The sequence below is a fragment of the Bufo gargarizans genome, chromosome 3 (genome assembly GCF_014858855.1).
Source record: "Bufo gargarizans isolate SCDJY-AF-19 chromosome 3, ASM1485885v1, whole genome shotgun sequence".
NCBI lineage: Eukaryota > Metazoa > Chordata > Amphibia > Anura > Bufonidae > Bufo > Bufo gargarizans.
The window spans coordinates 432,803,149-432,822,688 of NC_058082.1; the positions used below are offsets into that span (position 1 = coordinate 432,803,149).

The 19,540-nt window shown below is 41.3% G+C and overlaps 1 protein-coding gene across 3 annotated transcripts in view; it reads left to right on the top strand.

Moving 5' to 3' along the window:
* Positions 1-19,540, top strand: part of PHTF1 (putative homeodomain transcription factor 1) — a 272,612-nt gene that overhangs the window by 120,612 nt on the left and 132,460 nt on the right. For all 3 annotated transcript variants that reach the window (XM_044283480.1, XM_044283481.1, XM_044283482.1), the window contains 2 exons: positions 9,649-9,805; positions 18,337-18,438. In XM_044283480.1, the coding sequence (XP_044139415.1) occupies positions 9,649-9,805; positions 18,337-18,438 (259 nt within the window). The remainder of the gene's footprint in view (positions 1-9,648; positions 9,806-18,336; positions 18,439-19,540) is intronic.

The following is a 19,540-nucleotide window of genomic DNA, read 5'->3' on the forward strand; positions in this document are numbered from 1 at the left end:
ACTGGTTTCAACCAATGAATAGTCCCAACTGCTGAATATTACATTAAAAGGTTTCTGTCACCCCAATTTTCGCTATTAAACAGGCTGATATTATGCATGTGAAAATGTCACCTGAATTTAATTCTTCATTTCTTTTATTTAAGTATGCCCCCGTTTTTGTGTAATTTTAACTTTTATTATATACAAATTAGCCTCTAAGTTGCACCTGCTCCTAGAGGCTCAATTTGCCCACCTCATTTCCACGCCCTTCTGTCTTGATTGACAGGGCCAGGCCAGTGTTGATTCTCCTACTGGCCCTGTCTGCCGTTTAAATCTCGCGCTTGCGCCGTCCCGTTCAGTTTATGGCGCAGGCGCAGTGAACTCGCCGGCTTCCTCACTGCGCCTGTGCCGAATACTGAACGGGGCGGCTCAGGCACGAGATTTACACGGCAGACAGGTCCAGCAGGAGAACCAATGCTGGCCTGGCCCTGTCAATCAATACAGAAGGGCGTGGAAATGAGGTGGACGAACGGTGCCTCTAGGAGCAGGTGCAACTCCCCCTTGCTCCTATAGGATAATTTGCATATAATAAAAGTTAAAATTACACGAAAACGGGGGCATACTTAAATAAAAGAAATGCAGAGTTAAATTCAAGTGACATTTTCACATGCATAATATCAGCCTGTTTAATAGCGAAAATTGGGGAACTAATGCACGTGCGTTCACCCACCCACGCCCGCCCCGCCGCAGTGAAAAAAAAAATTTTTTTTTGATCACTGCACAATAACTTTACAAGCGCTGCGGCAATAAAAAAAATCAGTTTTGATATTTTTTATCAATCGCAGCGGCTTCCGGTACTTCGCTAGCCTCCCATTTGTAAGACAGACTTGCTTTTTTTCTTGGGTAGTCTCAGGGAATACCCCCTAAATTTAGTTGACCAAATGGCAAATAAGGGGTATTCTTCTGAAGAGGCCTACAGGCTTCTGACCCAGTCGGATGAGGAGTGGGAACCCTCATCTGACGAATCCAGCGGGTCAGAATATGAACCTGTAGAAAGCAGTGGCAGTCTGACCCAAAGTTCGGACGAGCAGGTTGAGGTCCCAGGTGTACCCGGCCCCATGTTGCTAGACCACAGGTTGCGCTTCAAGGGCAACAGAGTGGGGCTGGCGCTGTCGGATTACGTGGTGAGGCATACACCAGCAGCACAGCCCTTCCTGGACCTAGTACCAGCACTGCCGTACAACATAGTGAAGTGGGGAGCACCAGAAGAGCAGTTAAAGCTGGTACGGTGGCACGTGCATTAGTTCCCCCGTCGCAGCCACCGCACAGACAGGCCCATAGACCCCCTAGAGTCCCTGAGGTGCTGGCAAATCGTTATTGGCAGCCCCCAACTTCAGCCGCACCAGTAGTTCCCCCTTTCCCCCTTAAAACAAGGAATAACTAAATTAAAAACAAAGGACGGAAGGTATGTAGAAGAGAATAAAGGGCTAGCCGACTGCCTTAATGAATACTTCTGTTCAGTTTTTACAAAAGAAAAAGAAGGAGAAGGACCTCCACTAGAAAGGATGACTAATAAATCGTTTGATGCATGTGTCTTTACAGAGGAAGATGTTATAAGTTTGCTGTCTAAAGTGAAGACAAATAAGTCACAGGGGCCTGATGAGATACACCCAAAATTATTAAAAGAGCTTAGTGGTGAGCTGGCAAAACCGTTAACAGATTTATTTAACCAATCATTAGTAACAGGAGTCGTCCCGGAAGATTGGAAATTGGCAAATGTCGTGCCCATTCACAAGAAAGGTAGTAGGGAGGAATCGAGCAACTATAGACCAGTGAGTCTGACATCAATAGTAGGCAAATTAATGGAAACCCTATTAAAGGATAGGATTGTGGAACATCTAAAATCCCATGGATTGCAAGATGAAAAACAACATGGGTTTACTTCAGGGAGATCATGTCAAACAAATCTTATAGATTTTTTTGACTGGGTGACTAAAATAATAGACGGTGGAGGTGCAGTAGACATCGCATATCTAGATTTTAGTAAGGCTTTTGACACTGTCCCACACAGAAAACTTATCAATAAACTGCAGTCATTGAGAATGGACTCCCATATTGTTGAGTGGATTAGGCAGTGGCTGAGTCAATGGAGAACATTCAAAACAAGGTCATGTTACCAGTGGGGTTCCACAGGGATCTGTACTGGGACCAATTTTGTTTAATATCTTCATAAGTGATATTGCAAAAGGCCTCGATGGTAAGGTTTGTCTTTTAGATATGTAACAGGGTTGATGTTCCTGGAGGGAAACGCCAAATGGAAAAGGATTTAGGAAAACTAGAAGAATGGTCAGAACTCTGGCAACTGAAATTTAAATGTGGATAAGTGCAAGATAATGCTCCTGGGGCGTAAAAACCCAAGGGCAGAATATAGAATATTTGACACAGCCCTGACCTCAGTATCTGAGGAAAGGGATTTAGAAGTAATTATTTCAGAAGACTTAAAGGTGGGAAGACAATGTAATAGAGCAGCACGAAATGCCAGCAGAATTCTTGGATGTATAGGGAGAGGTATAAGCAGTAGAAAGAGTGAAGTGCTTATGCCGCTGTACAGAACACTGGTGAGACCTCACTTGGAGTATTGTGCGCAGTACTGGAGGCCATATCTCCAGAAGGATATAGATACTCTAGAGAGAGTTCAGAGAAGAGCTACTAAACTAGTACATGGATTGCAGGATAAAACTTACCAGGAAAGGTTAAAAGACCTTAATATGTATAGCTTGGAAGAAAGAAGAGACAGAGGGGATATGATAGAAACTTTTAAATACATAAAGGGAATCAACTCGGTAAAGGAGGAGAGCATATTTAAAAGAAGAAAAACTACCACAAGAGGACACAGTTTTAAATTAGAGGGGCAAAGGTTTAAAAGTAATATAAGGAAGTATTACTTTACTGAGAGAGTAGTGGATGCATGGAATAGCCTTCCTGCAGAAGTGGTAGCTGCAAATACAGTGAAGGAGTTTAAGCATGCATGGGATAGGCATAAGGCTATCCTTCATATAAGATAGGGCCAGGGACTATTCATAGGATTCAGATATATTGGGCAGACTAGATGGGCCAAATGGTTCTTATCTGCCGACACATTCTATGTTTCTATAAGTCTGGAGTTCGGGTTGAGACAGCTCAGATCGGATCGGCACTGTTTTTTTTTTTAGCTGTTCTTGACTGCGGAGCTGTTGGACTTAGTCGTGGCAGAAACAAACCGGTATGCCACTCAATTTATAGCCGTCAACCCGGGAAGCTTTTATGCCTGGTCTTTCGGGTGCAAACCCGTCCAAGTTTCCGAAATTAAAACTTTTCTGGGCCTTCTCCTCAACATGGGCCTATCAAAAAAGCATGAATTGCGGTCATATGGGTCCACAAACCCAATTCATCATATGCTCATGTTCTCTGCTGCCATGTCCAGGACATGATTTGAGACCATCCCAGAGGCCACCCAGCTTTTGACTGGCTCCACAAAATTCAGCCCCTCATAGACCACTTTAACACCAGATTTGTATACCCCTGAGCAAAACATCTGCATAGACGAGTCCCTTATACATTTTACCGGGCGCCTTGGCTTCAAACAATACATCCCAAGCAAGCGAGCCCGGTATGGGGTCAAATTGTATAAGCTCTGTGAAAGGGCCACAGGCTATATGCACAAATTTCGAATCTATGAGGGTAAAGATCAGACCCTGGAGCCCAATTGGTTGCCCTGACTACCTGGGGAGCAGTGGGAAGACAGTCTGGGACTTGGTCTCACCCTTATTTGGCAAGGAGTACCATCTTTATGTGGACAATTTTTACACAAGTGTGCCCCTCTTCAGGCATTTGTTGTTAGAACAGATTGGCTGCTGTGGCACTGTGCGACCTAGTCGCCGGGGCTTCCCCCAACGGCTCGTTACCACCCTTCTTGCAAGGGGGGAGAGGGCTGCCTTGTGTAACGAAGAACTGCTCGCGGTGAAATGGAGAGACAAGCGTGACGTTTACATGCTCTCCTCCATTCACGCAGACACAACAATACAAATTGAACGAGCAACCAGTGTCATTGAAAAGCCACTCTCGGTCCACGACTATAATTTGCTCATAGGAGGGGTGGACTTCAATGACCAGATGTTGGCTCCTTATTTAGTGTCCTGCCGCACCAGATGCTGGTATAAGAAGGTGTCTGTATATTTAATTGGCACTGTATAATAGTTTTGTTCTCTACAGTAAGCCTGGGAGAACAGGATCCTTTCTCAAATTTCAAGAAGAGATAATCGAGAACCTCCTGTATCCAGGAGGTTCTGTGGCCCCATCCACCAGTGTAGTGAGCCGTCTACACGAGCGAGATTTCCCCAATGTCGTTGCTGGTACCTCAACCCAAGCGTCACCCCGAAAAAGATGTCGTGTCTGTAGCAGGAATGGAATAAGGCGTGACACCCGCTATTTCTGTCCTGACTGCCCTGACCACCCTACCCTATGCTTAGGGGTGTGTTTCTGGAAGTACCACTCACAGGTACACTATTAGCATAGGGATTGCATCTCACAGGACAGGCACACAGGGCTCTTAGGGCCCTTTCACACAGAGCTGCTGCAAACCTCTCTTTTCACCTGGGACAAAGTGCATAATGTACTTCGCCACATCACATGGGGAAGGAGAGGTTTGTCCTATAAAGGTAAAAAAATCAAAACAAAAAAAAAAATCACCAGTAAGCAAAAAAGTTAATGTTCTGTTCCAAAAGTTCATAAAAGTTAATGTTCTGTTCAAATGTTATTATAAAGTTGCGGCCTGGTTTTTAATTTTTAATTTTTTACCTTCTAAGTGGACCAACCGATGAACCAGCTGCAGCACTGATGTGCATTCTGACAGAAGCATTGCGCTGCTGTCAGATTACACAAAAGTCGGTGAGATTTCTCCTCTGCAGTAAAAAAATTACGTTTGCCGAGGCTTATGAGCTGAGGTGTTCATATGCTTTGGCAAACACTTTGTATATAAAAAAAAATCCGGCAATGATTTTTTCATCCACATTGATTGATGTGAATGGAGAAATCGGGTTTGCCAGGGCATACGAGCTAAGTGGGTTTGGATGTTGGGCGGAATATAAACTTCCATGAACTCACTATGCCCATCACGAAATACCTTGGGGTGTCTTCTTTCCAAAATGGGGTACATGTGGGGTATTTATACTTCCCTGGCATTTTAGGAATCCAAATGTCTAAAAATGCCCTCCTAAAAGGAATTTGTGCCCCTTTGCGCACCTAGGCTGCAAAAAAGTGTCACACATGTGGTATCGCCATACTCATAAGAAGTTGGGCAATGTGTTTTGGGGTGTCTTTTTACATATACCCATGCTGGGTGAGAGAAATATCTTTCTAAAATGACAACTTTGTATAAAAAAATGGGAAAAGTTGACTTTTAGAGAGATATTTCTCTCACCCAGCATGGGTATATGTAAAAATACACCCCAAAACACATTGCCCTACTTCTTCTGAGTATGGCAATCCCACATGTGTGACACTTTTTTGCAGCCTAGGTGGGCAAAGGGGCACAAATTCTAAAAAGCACCTTTAGGATTTCGCAGGGCATTTTTTTACACATTTGGATTTCAAACTACTTCTCACACATTAGGGCCCCTAAAATGCCAAGGCAGTATAACTACCCCACAAGTGACCCCATTTTGGAAAGAAGACACCCCAAGGTATTTCGTGATGGGCATAGTGAGTTCATGGAAGTTTTTATTTTTTGTTACAAGTTAGTGGAATATGAGACTTTGTAAGAGAAAAAAAAAATCATCATTTTCCGCTAACTTGTGACAAAAAAGAAAAACTTCCATCAACTCACTATTCCCATTAGCGAATATCTTATGGTGTCTACTTTCCGAAATGGGGTCATTTGTGGGGTGTTTCTACTGTCTGGGGACTGTAGAACCTCAGGAAACATGACAGGTGCTCAGAAAGTCAGAGCTGCTTCAAAATGCGGAAATTCACATTTTTGTACCATAGTTTGTAAACGCTATAATTTTTGCGCAAACCAATAAATATACACTTATTGCATTTTTCTTTTTATCAAAGACATGTAGAACAATACATTTTGAGAAAAATTTATATAGAAATGTACTTTTATTTAAAAAAAATTATAACTGAAAGATTTTTTGCAAAAAAATCTGTAAATTTTGATTAATAACAAAAAAGTTAAAATATCAGCAGCAATGAAATACCACCAAATGAAAGCTCTATTAGTGAGAAGAAAAGGAGGTAAAATTCATTTGGGTGGTAAGTTGTATGACCGAGCAATAAACCGTGAAAGTAGTGTAGTGCAGAATTGTAAAAAGTGGTCTGGTCATTAAGGGGGTTTAAGCTAGGGGAGCTGAGGTGGTTAAAAAAAATATATAAAAATTTTAAAAAAATTTAAAAAATTTATATATTATTTTTTGCATTGCCATTTTGTGACAGCTATAACTTTTTTTTATATATTTTAATCTAGCTTTATGAGGGCTTGTTTTAAGCAGGGTAAACTGTAGTAGTACCATTTTTGGAGTAAGTATGTATTGTAAGAAGGTACCTGGAATCATCGTGGATGGACGGTATGTGTGACCGAGGTTCCTGGCCTTGGTGAAGTAAAAGGCGGTATTTTAGGTCAGCAGCAGCTATTGCTAATTGACACCTTGAGATTTAGTATGGCTGTCATAGCTGATCCGGGATGGCTCTTACTGGGAGTAGTCAAAGTGCTGGGTGGGTGACTACTCCCCTTGTTCCAGGCCGGTTTTTGCCAGGCATAAAAACCATCCAGCTCTGCCAGGTGGGTGGATTTACCTCCCTCTGACAGTGGAGCTCAGGAGTCTGTGTGCTGTAAACGGAGGGCTGTGCTGGGATTTGAGGTTTGAACCGGGCTGGAGGACTCAGGCCCTTATAAAGGCGAACAGGCCGCCTATGGACTTGATGATGGTGAACTGCTAACAGGGTGTGAACACACACCCAGGAGAAAAGGTGACTTTTATTGTTTATGAACTTTCCTTGTGTGTGAACAAACACCAAGCCACCTGCGTTTTGTTATACACCTTATCTGCATTTTGTTATACACCAATGTGTGAATAAACACCGCTGTTTCATTCAAGAACTGTGTACTTTGCCTACATGTAGTATGTTCAGTTTTTTAACAGGGGTAAGGCTACTTTCACACTAGCGTTGTTTAAATCCGGAGTTCAATTCCGACACTGGAACTGCCCGCTGGATCCGGAAAAACGTGTGAAAACGGATTACATTTGAATCCTGATCAGGATTTTGATCACAATGAAAAAATGCATTGGAAAAAACGGATCTGCCATTTATGGACTTTAACTTTTTCAGTCAAAAAGACTGAATGGAAGACATCCTGAAGCATCCTGAACAGATTACTCTCCATTCAGAATGCATTAGGATAAAACTGATCAGTTCTTTTCCGGATTTGAGCCCCTAGGACGGAACTCAGCACCGGAAAAGAAAAACGCTAGTGTGAAAGTACCCCAAGATAAAAAAAATGGTAGAGTTTTGGATTTTTTCCCGGTAAGATGTTCACTGCACAGTAATTTTTTATTTATTTTGTGATGTGGCTAGGGGCAGATTGGCCATAGACCTTACAGGGAGTCCTCCTCACCGCCTGCCAGTGGAAGTTTTTGGGGCTATTTTGCTCTGTTAGGGTGGTATAATGTGCCACAAAATGACATTGCTGGCCCCACTTACTTGAGTTGGCCATGCCTTCCATGAATTTGGACCCAACTATAAAACAGGGCCTCTGTTAGTATTTTTCCAGGGCCACTTTAAGTTCCCAGTCCAATACCTACTTATCTATTATATATATAAAAATGTGTTTCTGTCTGTCTGTTCTTAATAATAAATGCAATTATTATGTTATTCATTATATTTATTTTTCTTTTGTATTGAAAATTGTGAAAAGGGGTGATCTGATATTTTTTTTTTTGAACAGTAACTTTTTTCCCCTTAGGGGACTTGAATGTGCAATCTTCTTATTGTTTGTCCCACAGACTGCAATAGAATACTATAGCAGTCTATGGGATTCCAAGACACTGCCTGCTGAGCGGTGCCTCATGCACGGCTTTAGATGCAGTTAACCATAACAGGCCTGGTGACACAGTGTAGGGGGAGGAGAGAAACACCAGAATGACAACAGAAGGAAAATGACCGGGATCTAGTCCTCAAGGCTATGGAAAGGGAAATGGTGACACCTAATGAAAACCCTAAACCTAACCCTGACTCCTGTCAGCATTAATAGACCCCGAAGGTGGGAATATTCATACACCAGAAACCAAATCGGGAGCAACAAAATACCAAGCAGGAACTCAGATGACGACCACACACCAGCTCTTCCAACTCCAGGCAGAGAATATCAACCGCATGGTATGAAGTGTGAGTCCAGACTAAATAGAGGAGCAGTAATGACCACAAGCTACACCTGAGACAAGAGGTGTGGTCATTACCAACAACACTGCAACAAGTGAAAACAGATAGGCTGTCAGATGACCTAACGTGCAGCCAGTCTCTCAGATCTTCTAACCTCTGTCACTGGAGGGACCGCAACACCTGGGAATCTTCAGAAGGAGGGAGGATCCTACTTTTGCCTAACCCCCACAGATGCTGCGGTTGCTATTAACAGCATAATCTGAAGGGTTAAATGACCAGTTTGGCGTCAGACGATCCCAGTCATTGCAGCCATTGCTTGCTGTATTTTAACATCCTAACATAATAAATACAAATGCCCGCTAATTGTATAAAAAGCCCTGCCTGACACAGAGACCGGTGACATCACCGAACACACAGCCGGACGGAAGCTTCCGTCCGGCAGTGTGTGATTGTAAACAAAAGAGCCCTTGCCCTGTGCGATTTAGCACTGGGCAAAGGAGAGCATCGGAGCATGAACTGTTCTGATACTCAAGTCAGGGGGGCCACCGAGGTGAAATTATGGGTATGTCCGGTTTCAGCTCTGAACCCGGACAACCCCTTTAACTGTGACCATAATAGGGAGAGAGAAGCAGCAGAAAGGACACCTCCTGAGCTGTGATGGCAGAGAGCTGTAGCAGCAAGAACACGCCCCTGAGCTGCCAGCATGAAATAAAGCTAGCAGATCAATTTGAGCAATAAATGGGGGGGATCTCTAGATCCATTTGAGGTACAGGGCTGGTTCTAGCTTTGTTTGAGATTGCCATGTGCTATATGATGTCTAATTTTCATCTTTTTACCTTAATCATGGGATAACCCCATTAAGTCTTGAAACAAACTTTATTTTTATTTTTAGTTTAGTAACATGACAAATAACAGATATTATTTGATAAATTGCCTTGTGTCTTTTTTATATGACATCTAATGATACTGTCATCTTAGATTCTCCACCTGAACACAGAACTCATACCAGCTTGATACATCTCTCCTTTTATGTTCATGTTGTCTCATCTCTAGTTTCCACTGTTACTGCACATCCCACACTCTTGGCCGTTACTATCAGATGTGGGCTGAGATAGATTTACTTTATTTATTTATCTTTCATCTCTTTTTACTGGCAAAATCTCCAGATATGTTTTATGGATGTTTTTATGATTAATGTGTTATTTTCCATTTTGTATCCACTTATTTTCTGTTCACATACTATTTTCCTAGTGACGGCTTTCGTGCTGCATTGCATGGTTTCTGTGGCAAGTGTGACTGAGCAGGCTGGACCAATGTGCCTGATGCTGCTCCTAGGAACGGTTCATTGTCAGATTGTCTCCACACAGGGCAACACGGTGTCAGAGTCAAATGACGGAAAGAGACAGAGGTAGGAGATCAATACAAAACTGTTTTCTTCATTGTATGCACTCCTTTTATTATTCTCATAGTAACATAGTACATAAGGCCGAAAAAAGACATTTGTCCATCCAGTTCGGCCTGTCATCCTGCAAGTTGATCCAGAGGAAGGCAAAAAAAAAAACTGAGGTAGAAGCCAATTTTCCCCACTTTAGGGGAATAAAAAATTCCTTTCCGACTCCAATCAGGCAATCAGAATAACTCCCTGGATAAACGATCTCTCTCTAGTAGCTATAGCCGGTAATATTATTACGCTCCAGAAATACGTCCATGGCCCTCTTGAATTCCTTTATTGTACTCACCATCACCACCTCCTCAGGCAGAGAGTTCCATAGTCTCACTGCTCTTACCATAAAGAATCCTTTCCTATGTTTGTGCACAAACCTTCTTTCCTCCAGACGCAGAGGATGTCCCCTCGTCACAGTCACAGTCCTGGGAATGAATAGATGATGGGATAGATCTCTGTACTGACCCCTGATATATTTATACATATTAATTAGATCTCCCCTCAGTCGTCTTTTTTCTAAAGTGAATAACCCTAATTTTGATAATCTTTCAGGGTACTGTAGTTGCACCATTCTCGACGTACATTGCGTGATTATTGCAGTAAAAATCCTTTATTCCAAACAAATAAATTCAACTTTGAAGGTGTTTTCTGGGGGTTTGTTAGGATAGGCCATCAATATCCTATTGGTGGAGGTCTGACCCCTGCACCCCCACCAAACTATTGATTGAGGGCATTATTGTTTACCAGACACAGATCTGTACATTTTGTAGTTTTTGGTTGCTCCTGCTGAATGGTACTCAGTTGCAGTCAAGGCTGTATTTATAGCCACCCTAGGCAACAAGTCTGAATACATCATATCAGGGCCCAAATTGATAGAAGGTGGGGCAACTCAAGTAAGTGGGGCTAGCAAGTAGACGGGGCAGCAATACCACAGAGGGGTTGTTTTACACTTTGGTATCTGGTGCAGCAGGACCAAATACCAAAGCTCAACACAATATACTTCCCCAGCAGCAACAGATACCACCGGGAAACACAATATACCACCCAGAAGAACCAAATACCACAGTGCAGCACAATATACTGCCCCAGCAAAACCAAATAACACAGTGCAGTGCAGCACAATATACTGCCCCTGCAGAACTTTTTGCTGCACTGTGGTATTTGGGTCTGCTGAGGTAGTATTTTGTTCTGTCCTGTGTAACTTGTTTCTGCTGGAGAAGTATATTGTGCTGCACTGTGGTATTTGGTTCTGCTGGAAAACCAAATACCACAGTACAGGACAAAATACTGCACCAGCAGAACCAAATACCACAGTGCAACACAATACACTACCCCAGCAGCCCAAATACCTCCCCAGAGGCCACCCCTCTGTGGTGGCCAGCAATCCCAATGCCCCCAAATACTATAATGCTGAAAAATAGTACCACAGTAGTTTTAATGTCCCTTAAAATTCGTCCATTAATAATACCTATAGAGTGCCCCCAGTAGTAATAATGCCCCTATAATGCTTCCAGCAATATTAATGCCCCCTATAGTGTCCCTCAATAATATCAATGCCCTGTAAAATGCCCCCAGTAATAAGAATACCCCACATTGTGCAACCAGTAATACATTTATATAAAAATAAAAAAAATGACCCCTATAGTCCACCAGTAGTAAAGGTCTTCAGTGCCTCCAGTGACAACCCTTATACAGTCCTCAGTATTAAAAATTCCCCTAGAGTACCCCAGTAATGCCCACTATAGTACTGCCAGCAATGTCTCCAACAGTGCACCCTCCAGTAGTAATGTCTCCCACAGTGCCCCTCCAGTATTAATGTCCCCCACACTGCCCTTAAGTAGTAATGTCCACCATGCCCCCCATTGGTAGCATCCTCCACAGTGCCCATTTAGTAGGTATGTCCCTCATAGTGCTCCCCAGTAATGACCCTTAAAGTCCTCTCCTCCATCCAATAATGTACCTCACAGTGTTCTTCTTCTGCTTGAGTAATGTCTCCCAAAGTGTCCCTCCAGTACGTATGTCCTCCAGTAGAGAAAAAGAAGTTGAGAAAATCCAGCTCCACTTAGATAAAGGAATATGCGTTTATTCAGCTTGCGGTTAAAAACTCATCCACGGATTACAAAATAGCAGTCTTGTCTAAGCTTTTCGGGCTACCAGAGACAATTCCAGCCCTTCTTCATGACACAGAAAAACATTAAAAGTGAGACCTTTTATAGGGGAGGGTGCACCTGTGTTCACTAATTGTTCCCACAGGCCTGTAACCGCCCCCAGAAAGAGGTACCACATCTTCAGTTAACTCTTCATATGAAAATCAAATAAAAGAAAAAACAAAAATATATAACCATATGTATGCATAGAGAAAATATATATGGCTGATAGCTATGCAAAAACTATGTCATACAAGGATATACATATATAGAGGATACATGGGATATAAACTGGATATGTAACAATATTTTGCCAGAATATGATGGAATGGAATGGAAATCACATCATCAGAGAATTAAGTACTATGATATTTCCAGAGAAAAGAGGAATTCACATATCAGATCCCTGGTATGTGAGTTATTGCTGCATGATCAGATCTAGGCGTTTGTTGAGCCCCTCAGGTTCACGTGTGTTCAGCGAAAAAATCCAGAAGGATTCTCTATTTAATAGTTTCCTTCTATAATCTCCTCCACGCTTGGGCAAAAAAACTTTTTCTATGCCTTGTACCACCATGTCTGATGTGTCCCCACCATGGCAGACAGCAAAATGCAGACTAGCTGCAGACACATTGCGACTGCCATGATGGGGCACATCAGAGATGTGTTTGCGTATTCTGGATTTTTATAGCATTAATAGTGCAACCCACGTATTGCAATTTACATTAGAAGGAAACTATTAAATAGAGAATCCTTCTGGATTTTTTCGCTGAACACACGTCAACCTGAGGGGCTCAACAAACGCCTAGATCTGATCATGCAGCAATAATTTACATACCAGGGATCTGATTTGTGAATTCCTCTTTTCTCTGGAAATATCATAGTACTTAATTCTCTGATGATGTGATGATGTGATTTCCATTCCATTCCATCATATTCTGGCAAAATATTGTTACATATCCAGTTTATATCTCATGTATCCTCTATATATATAGTCTAGAAATTCAAAATTGGTGGCTCACCTCAGGCAGGGTTCTGGATGGTGCTACTAGCCCAATTTAGAGGATCACCCCTCCTCTAGTAGTATATGTAGCAAAAATTAAAAGTGAGGGCGAGCACTCTACACCTGGAATCAGTTAGTAATGTATAAAATAATTTATTAAATAACCATATAACAGTATGACATACAAATGGACCCTATAAACTAAAATCTAATGGATACATTAAAAACAATACAAATGCCACTTGAGAATAGGTTGAATAATAACAGTCTTTTCTGTTCAGTGCTGCTAATATAGTAAATAGGTTTTGCCGCTATACTCTAGTATCCCATGCGCATATTGCAATAGTCAGTGGAATTCGCTGGCTTTTAAGTGCTGCTCCGATAGCAGCCCCACAGTAGTGCAAGAGGATTCGATATGTCCACCACCACATATAATCAGGGCTTGATCTCCTTAGACGCCAATGATCTTAAAACATGCACCTTCCAAAGGTACACCTCACCATGTGAGGTTTGGACTGAAAGTGTTCCTACCTTCCTCTGATTTCGAGGACGTCCCGTCGGACGTGTACGGTGGATAGGCTGCAGGCGGCCGTTCCGGCGTCTCCCTCGTGGTGTCTGTGATCTGTGATCAGCTGTTCCCAAATCTCGCGGGATTTCGGACGTGGTGTAACCCTGGACTGTACAGCGGTGGTTCGAAGTTCTGTACTTAGCGTCTCAAGAGTCTTGCTTCTTCCGCTAGTTGAATTGTTTGCATGGCCATGCGTCTGTTGCGGAGATGCTTCTAATACAGGTGTACGGCCCAGACGCGTTTCGGGAACTCCTTCCCTTCGTCAGTGGTCCAGCTACACCTGTTTTACTCCGCCTTTTATACTTCCAACTAGCTCCAAAGACCTGGATCACCGGATTAGTTTTCAAATACATGGGATATACATGGTATTGGTGCGGTTTTCTTAAGGAACATACGTTTTGATGTAAAATAAATTCCTTATGACAATCTGTGTATTCTTCATAGGTCATATATGTAATTTATATTTATATTACAGAAGAAAGGGTTAGTCTCCAAATGGATAATATCATTTTACTGCCAACCTGCACTGTAAATTTTCCTATTTGAATTGATTCAACCATAATAGATGGCATGAGTAACATCTAGGTGTCTATGCTCATATATAAAAATATACAATAAAACTATATGAGATATGCATTACCAGTGGAGCATGACTCCTGTATATAAAAAATAGATATCTGTTCCACTGGTATCTTGGTACTATGTAATACATACATCTGTTTCAATATATAAAAAGATAAAATAATAAAGTAGGCTGAGAGAGAGATATATAGCCTTCATAATCCCAAAATCTTGATGATGTAAAATGTGTAAAATATAAAATATAAAAAATATAAAATATATGTAACATAGAATTTTACACAATTTTAAAAATTATAAAAATTATAAAATTTGAAAAATGCACATTCAGGGCAGTGACGTCAGTTTCCATATTCTGGTTCAGACTGGCACTCAATCTCACTCACCATATCAAGTGGATGTAGCCAGTCGCACTCAATCTCACTCACCATATCAAGTGGATGTAGCCAGTCTGCACTCAATCTCACTCACCATATCAAGTGGATGTAGCCAGTCTGCACTCAATCTCACTCACCATATCAAGTGGATGTAGCCAGTCTGCACTCAATCTCACTCACCATATCAAGTGGATGTAGCCAGTCTGAACCAGAATATGGAAACTGACGTCACTGCCCTGAATGTGCATTTTTCAAATTTTATAATTTTTATAATTTTTAAAATTGTGTAAAATTCTATGTTACATATATTTTATATTTTTTATATTTTATATTTTACACATTTTACATCATCAAGATTTTGGGATTATGAAGGCTATATATCTCTCTCTCAGCCTACTTTATTATTTTATCTTTTTATTTATTGAAACAGATGTATGTATTACATAGTACCAAGATACCAGTGGAACAGATATCTATTTTTTATATACAGGAGTCATGCTCCACTGGTAATGCATATCTCATATAGTTTTATTGTATATTTTTATATATGAGCATAGACACCTAGATGTTACTCATGCCATCTATTATGGTTGAATCAATTCAAATAGGAAAATTTACAGTGCAGGTTGGCAGTAAAATGATATTATCCATTTGGAGACTAACCCTTTCTTCTGTAATATAAATATAAATTACATATATGACCTATGAAGAATACACAGATTGTCATAAGGAATTTATTTTACATCAAAACGTATGTTCCTTAAGAAAACCGCACCAATACCGCTAAAAAACGCATGTATATCCCATGTATTTGAAAACTAATCCGGTGATCCAGGTCTTTGGAGCTAGTTGGAAGTATAAAAGGCGGAGTAAAACAGGTGTAGCTGGACCACTGACGAAGGGAAGGAGTTCCCGAAACGCGTCTGGGCCGTACACCTGTATTAGAAGCATCTCCGCAACAGACGCATGGCCATGCAAACAATTCAACTAGCGGAAGAAGCAAGACTCTTGAGACGCTAAGTACAGAACTTCGAACCACCGCTGTACAGTCCAGGGTTACACCACGTCCGAAATCCCGCGAGATTTGGGAACAGCTGATCACAGATCACAGACACCACGAGGGAGACGCCGGAACGGCCGCCTGCAGCCTATCCACCGTACACGTCCGACGGGACGTCCTCGAAATCAGAGGAAGGTAGGAACACTTTCAGTCCAAACCTCACATGGTGAGGTGTACCTTTGGAAGGTGCATGTTTTAAGATCATTGGCGTCTAAGGAGATCAAGCCCTGATTATATGTGGTGGTGGACATATCGAATCCTCTTGCACTACTGTGGGGCTGCTATCGGAGCAGCACTTAAAAGCCAGCGAATTCCACTGACTATTGCAATATGCGCATGGGATACTAGAGTATAGCGGCAAAACCTATTTACTATATTAGCAGCACTGAACAGAAAAGACTGTTATTATTCAACCTATTCTCAAGTGGCATTTGTATTGTTTTTAATGTATCCATTAGATTTTAGTTTATAGGGTCCATTTGTATGTCATACTGTTATATGGTTATTTAATAAATTATTTTATACATTACTAACTGATTCCAGGTGTAGAGTGCTCGCCCTCACTTTTAATTTTTGCTACATATCCTCTATATATGTATATCCTTGTATGACATAGTTTTTGAATAGCTATCAGCCATATATATTTTCTCTATGCATACATATGGTTATATATTTTAGTTTTTTCTTTTATTTGATTTTCATATGAAGAGTTAACTGAAGGTGTGGTACCTCTTTCTGGGGGCGGTTACAGGCCTGTGGGAACAATTAGTGAACACAGGTGCACCCTCCCCTATAAAAGGTCTCACTTTTAATGTTTTTCTGTGTCATGAAGAAGGGCTGGAATTGTCTCTGGTAGCCCGAAAAGCTTAGACAAGACTGCTATTTTGTAATCCGTGGATGAGTTTTTAACCGCAAGCTGAATAAACGCATATTCCTTTATCTAAGTGGAGCTGGATTTTCTCAACTTCTTTTTTCTATTGCCGCCCGCACCTGACACTGGCTGTCCGTGCTCACAATCAAAGGAAGGGCAGGTGAGAGCTGCTACACTCCTCTTTTCCTTGTATGTCCTCCAGTGGCCCACACCAGTAGTAATGTCCCTGGCAAAGCTCTCTTTCCCACCAGTAATGTCCCCCAAGCGGGCAGTGGAAAAAAAATGAATACACACCTGTCCTGTTTCCCGGCATTGCAGACCGCAACCTCTTCCAGTCTATGGTCTAGAATGCTGGGACTCAGGTGGCCAGATGCCTGGATTTATTACTTCATATGCCTCAGGCCTAATAGGACTGAAAATACGGCCCTGGCTACGGGGGATAATCCCAGTTCTGGCAAATGAATACCATTCCTCAATAATAAAAGCTAATGCTGCACAATTTTATAACATTATGTGTAAGTGGTACTTCCTCTATGAAATACTGATTTGGCACCTTTGGAATGTGTCACAGCTAGGGAGGAGGTGAGCTTTTTTTCCTCCCTGGCTGTGATGCTCTCCACTGCGATTGGCCAGCTCAGAGCCAGGGAAAAGGAGATGCCCCCCGAGAAACACAGCCATCTCCAACTACCTGTACCGATGGTATGGATTTACGGGTACATACAGTGCGGGAAACCAGAATGGGGGCACAGCGGGCAACGGAGCAGCCCAAAGAAAAATAAAAAAGCGATATCACATCTCATTAATATGCCCTACACTACCAGGTACTTATATGGTAATGTCAGAATCGGTAAAAGGTCCTCTTTAAAGTTTGGGGTAATACAACATATGACCACCAGGATAACAAACCTAAAAATCTTTATATTTTTCTATGAGGCAATTTGGAGATTTTACATGACAGAAAGTACATACAAGTATTTGAACACAATTTTAACAGATATTTTTCTAAATATGTATACAATAATAATATAGCCCGTAATGTTTGATTCAATGGTTTCTGACATTTCAAAACACTTGTCATAGTGATTTTTCACAAGATATCAGGACAGGGGTCTCGTTGCTGAAACCCCCTACTGATCACTGGAATAAAGGGGTACTCTGTCCTTTCATTCATGATTGGTCTTGTCTACAGAGTCAAGCAGGATGGTGTGTGTCCTATGTCTCCTAAACTGCCATCCCAGCTTCTCCTAGGACAGCCCAAGGGCCAGGACGCTCAGCTAAGGACTTTTACCCCCTTGTTCCAGCCATCAGTGGGCGACTTGGCAATCAAAAATTTTGAAAGGTCAAATATGAGAGGTCATAAATGTTTTTGAAACAATAGTAACATTACAAGGGGACAGTAAAGTACCTTTGTTAGCTTCTAAACCCCCATTGTCTTATACACATAACAAGTATTACAGATGGTATAGGAGTAATAAATGTTACATTTTTAGAATGCAGCTGAATAAAACGATTAAAGCCAGGTAGATTAAACTAAAAGCCCCCGGAGGAGAGGGTTTATTTGTACATCCTTTATATTATTATTTCTTAACACGTTCAGATAGTGCTATCATAATTGTTGCTTGAGGATGTCATAGTAAGTGATATGCAAATCCCCCGTCACACGTGTGATACAGGTTTATAGATACGGCCATTACGCATAATGGATTAAGTTCAGAAATGTAATGCTTTTTTCCCCTCGATTCCTCGAACAAATTTGCCTCTTATTAAAATGGTTTTATTTAGCATACAAGATAGCCACTGCTGTAGCTGCTGAAAGCTAAGTGATTAAAGCATTTTGCCCACAGCCACTTGGTTAGAAATAGCCTAATAATTATTTAATTTGCTTTTATGTAGAAAATTACACAAATCACAGAATGGTGATGACAATAAGGAATTCAGCAAATACTCAAAGGCACCATCTTCCTGCAATCGACTGAAATCCCTCCTCTGCAAAAGGTGAGCAGATGGACTCCTGAAATATTTGGTGCCATGTGAACATTTCATTTTTATTTATTTATTTAAATATTAATATTTTATTGAATGTGGAGAAATCAGTATATAGACGTATTCTAAACAAAAATAACAGTGACTCTCCCTAAAGGTCTATCTACATGGGACAATGATTGGGCAAACGGTTGCAGTTTTATCATGTTACATCCCAATCATTGCCCAGCCATCAGCCAATAAATGAGAAAACATTCTTAAGTCAATGATCGCATTTTTTATGCGGGCACAAAAATGATTGGTTTTCAACACCACATTGCCTCATGTAACAAGGGATGAGCAGCAGAGAAAAATAACTGCATGTTCAAAATGTACTAACAATAATGTAGGTGACAGGCACTAAATATCCCAGGGCTGCATAGATATATCACTCAGATGTATATAAATATATATACATACAGTTGCAAGAAAAAGTATGTGAACCCTTTGGAATGATATGGATTTCTGCACAAATTGGTCATAAAATGTGATCTGATCTTCATCTAAGTCACCACAATAGACAATCAGTCTGCTTAAACTAATAACACACAAAGAATTACATGTTACCATGTTTTTATTGAACACACCATGTAAACATTCACAGTGCAGGTGGAAAAAGTATGTGAACCCCTAGACTAATGACATCTCCAAGAGCTAATTGGAGTGAGGTGTCAGCCAACTGGAGTCCAATCAATGAGATGAGATTGGAGGTGCTGGTTACAGCTGCCCTATAAAAAACACACACCAGTTCTGGGTTTGCTTTTCACAAGAAGCATTGCCTGATGTGAATGATGCCTCGCACAAAAGAGCTCTCAGAAGACCTATGATTAAGAATTGTTGACTTGCATAAAGCTGGAAAGGGTTATAAAAGTATCTCCAAAAGCCTTGCTGTTTATCAGTCCAAGGTAAGGCAAATTGTCTATAAATGGAGAAAGTTCAGCACTGCTGCTACTCTCCCTAGGAGTGGCCGTCCTATAAAGATGACTGCAAGAGCACAGCGCAGACTGCTCAATGAGGTGAAGAGGAATCCTAGAGTGTCAGCTAAAGACTTACAAAAGTCTCTGGCATATGCTAA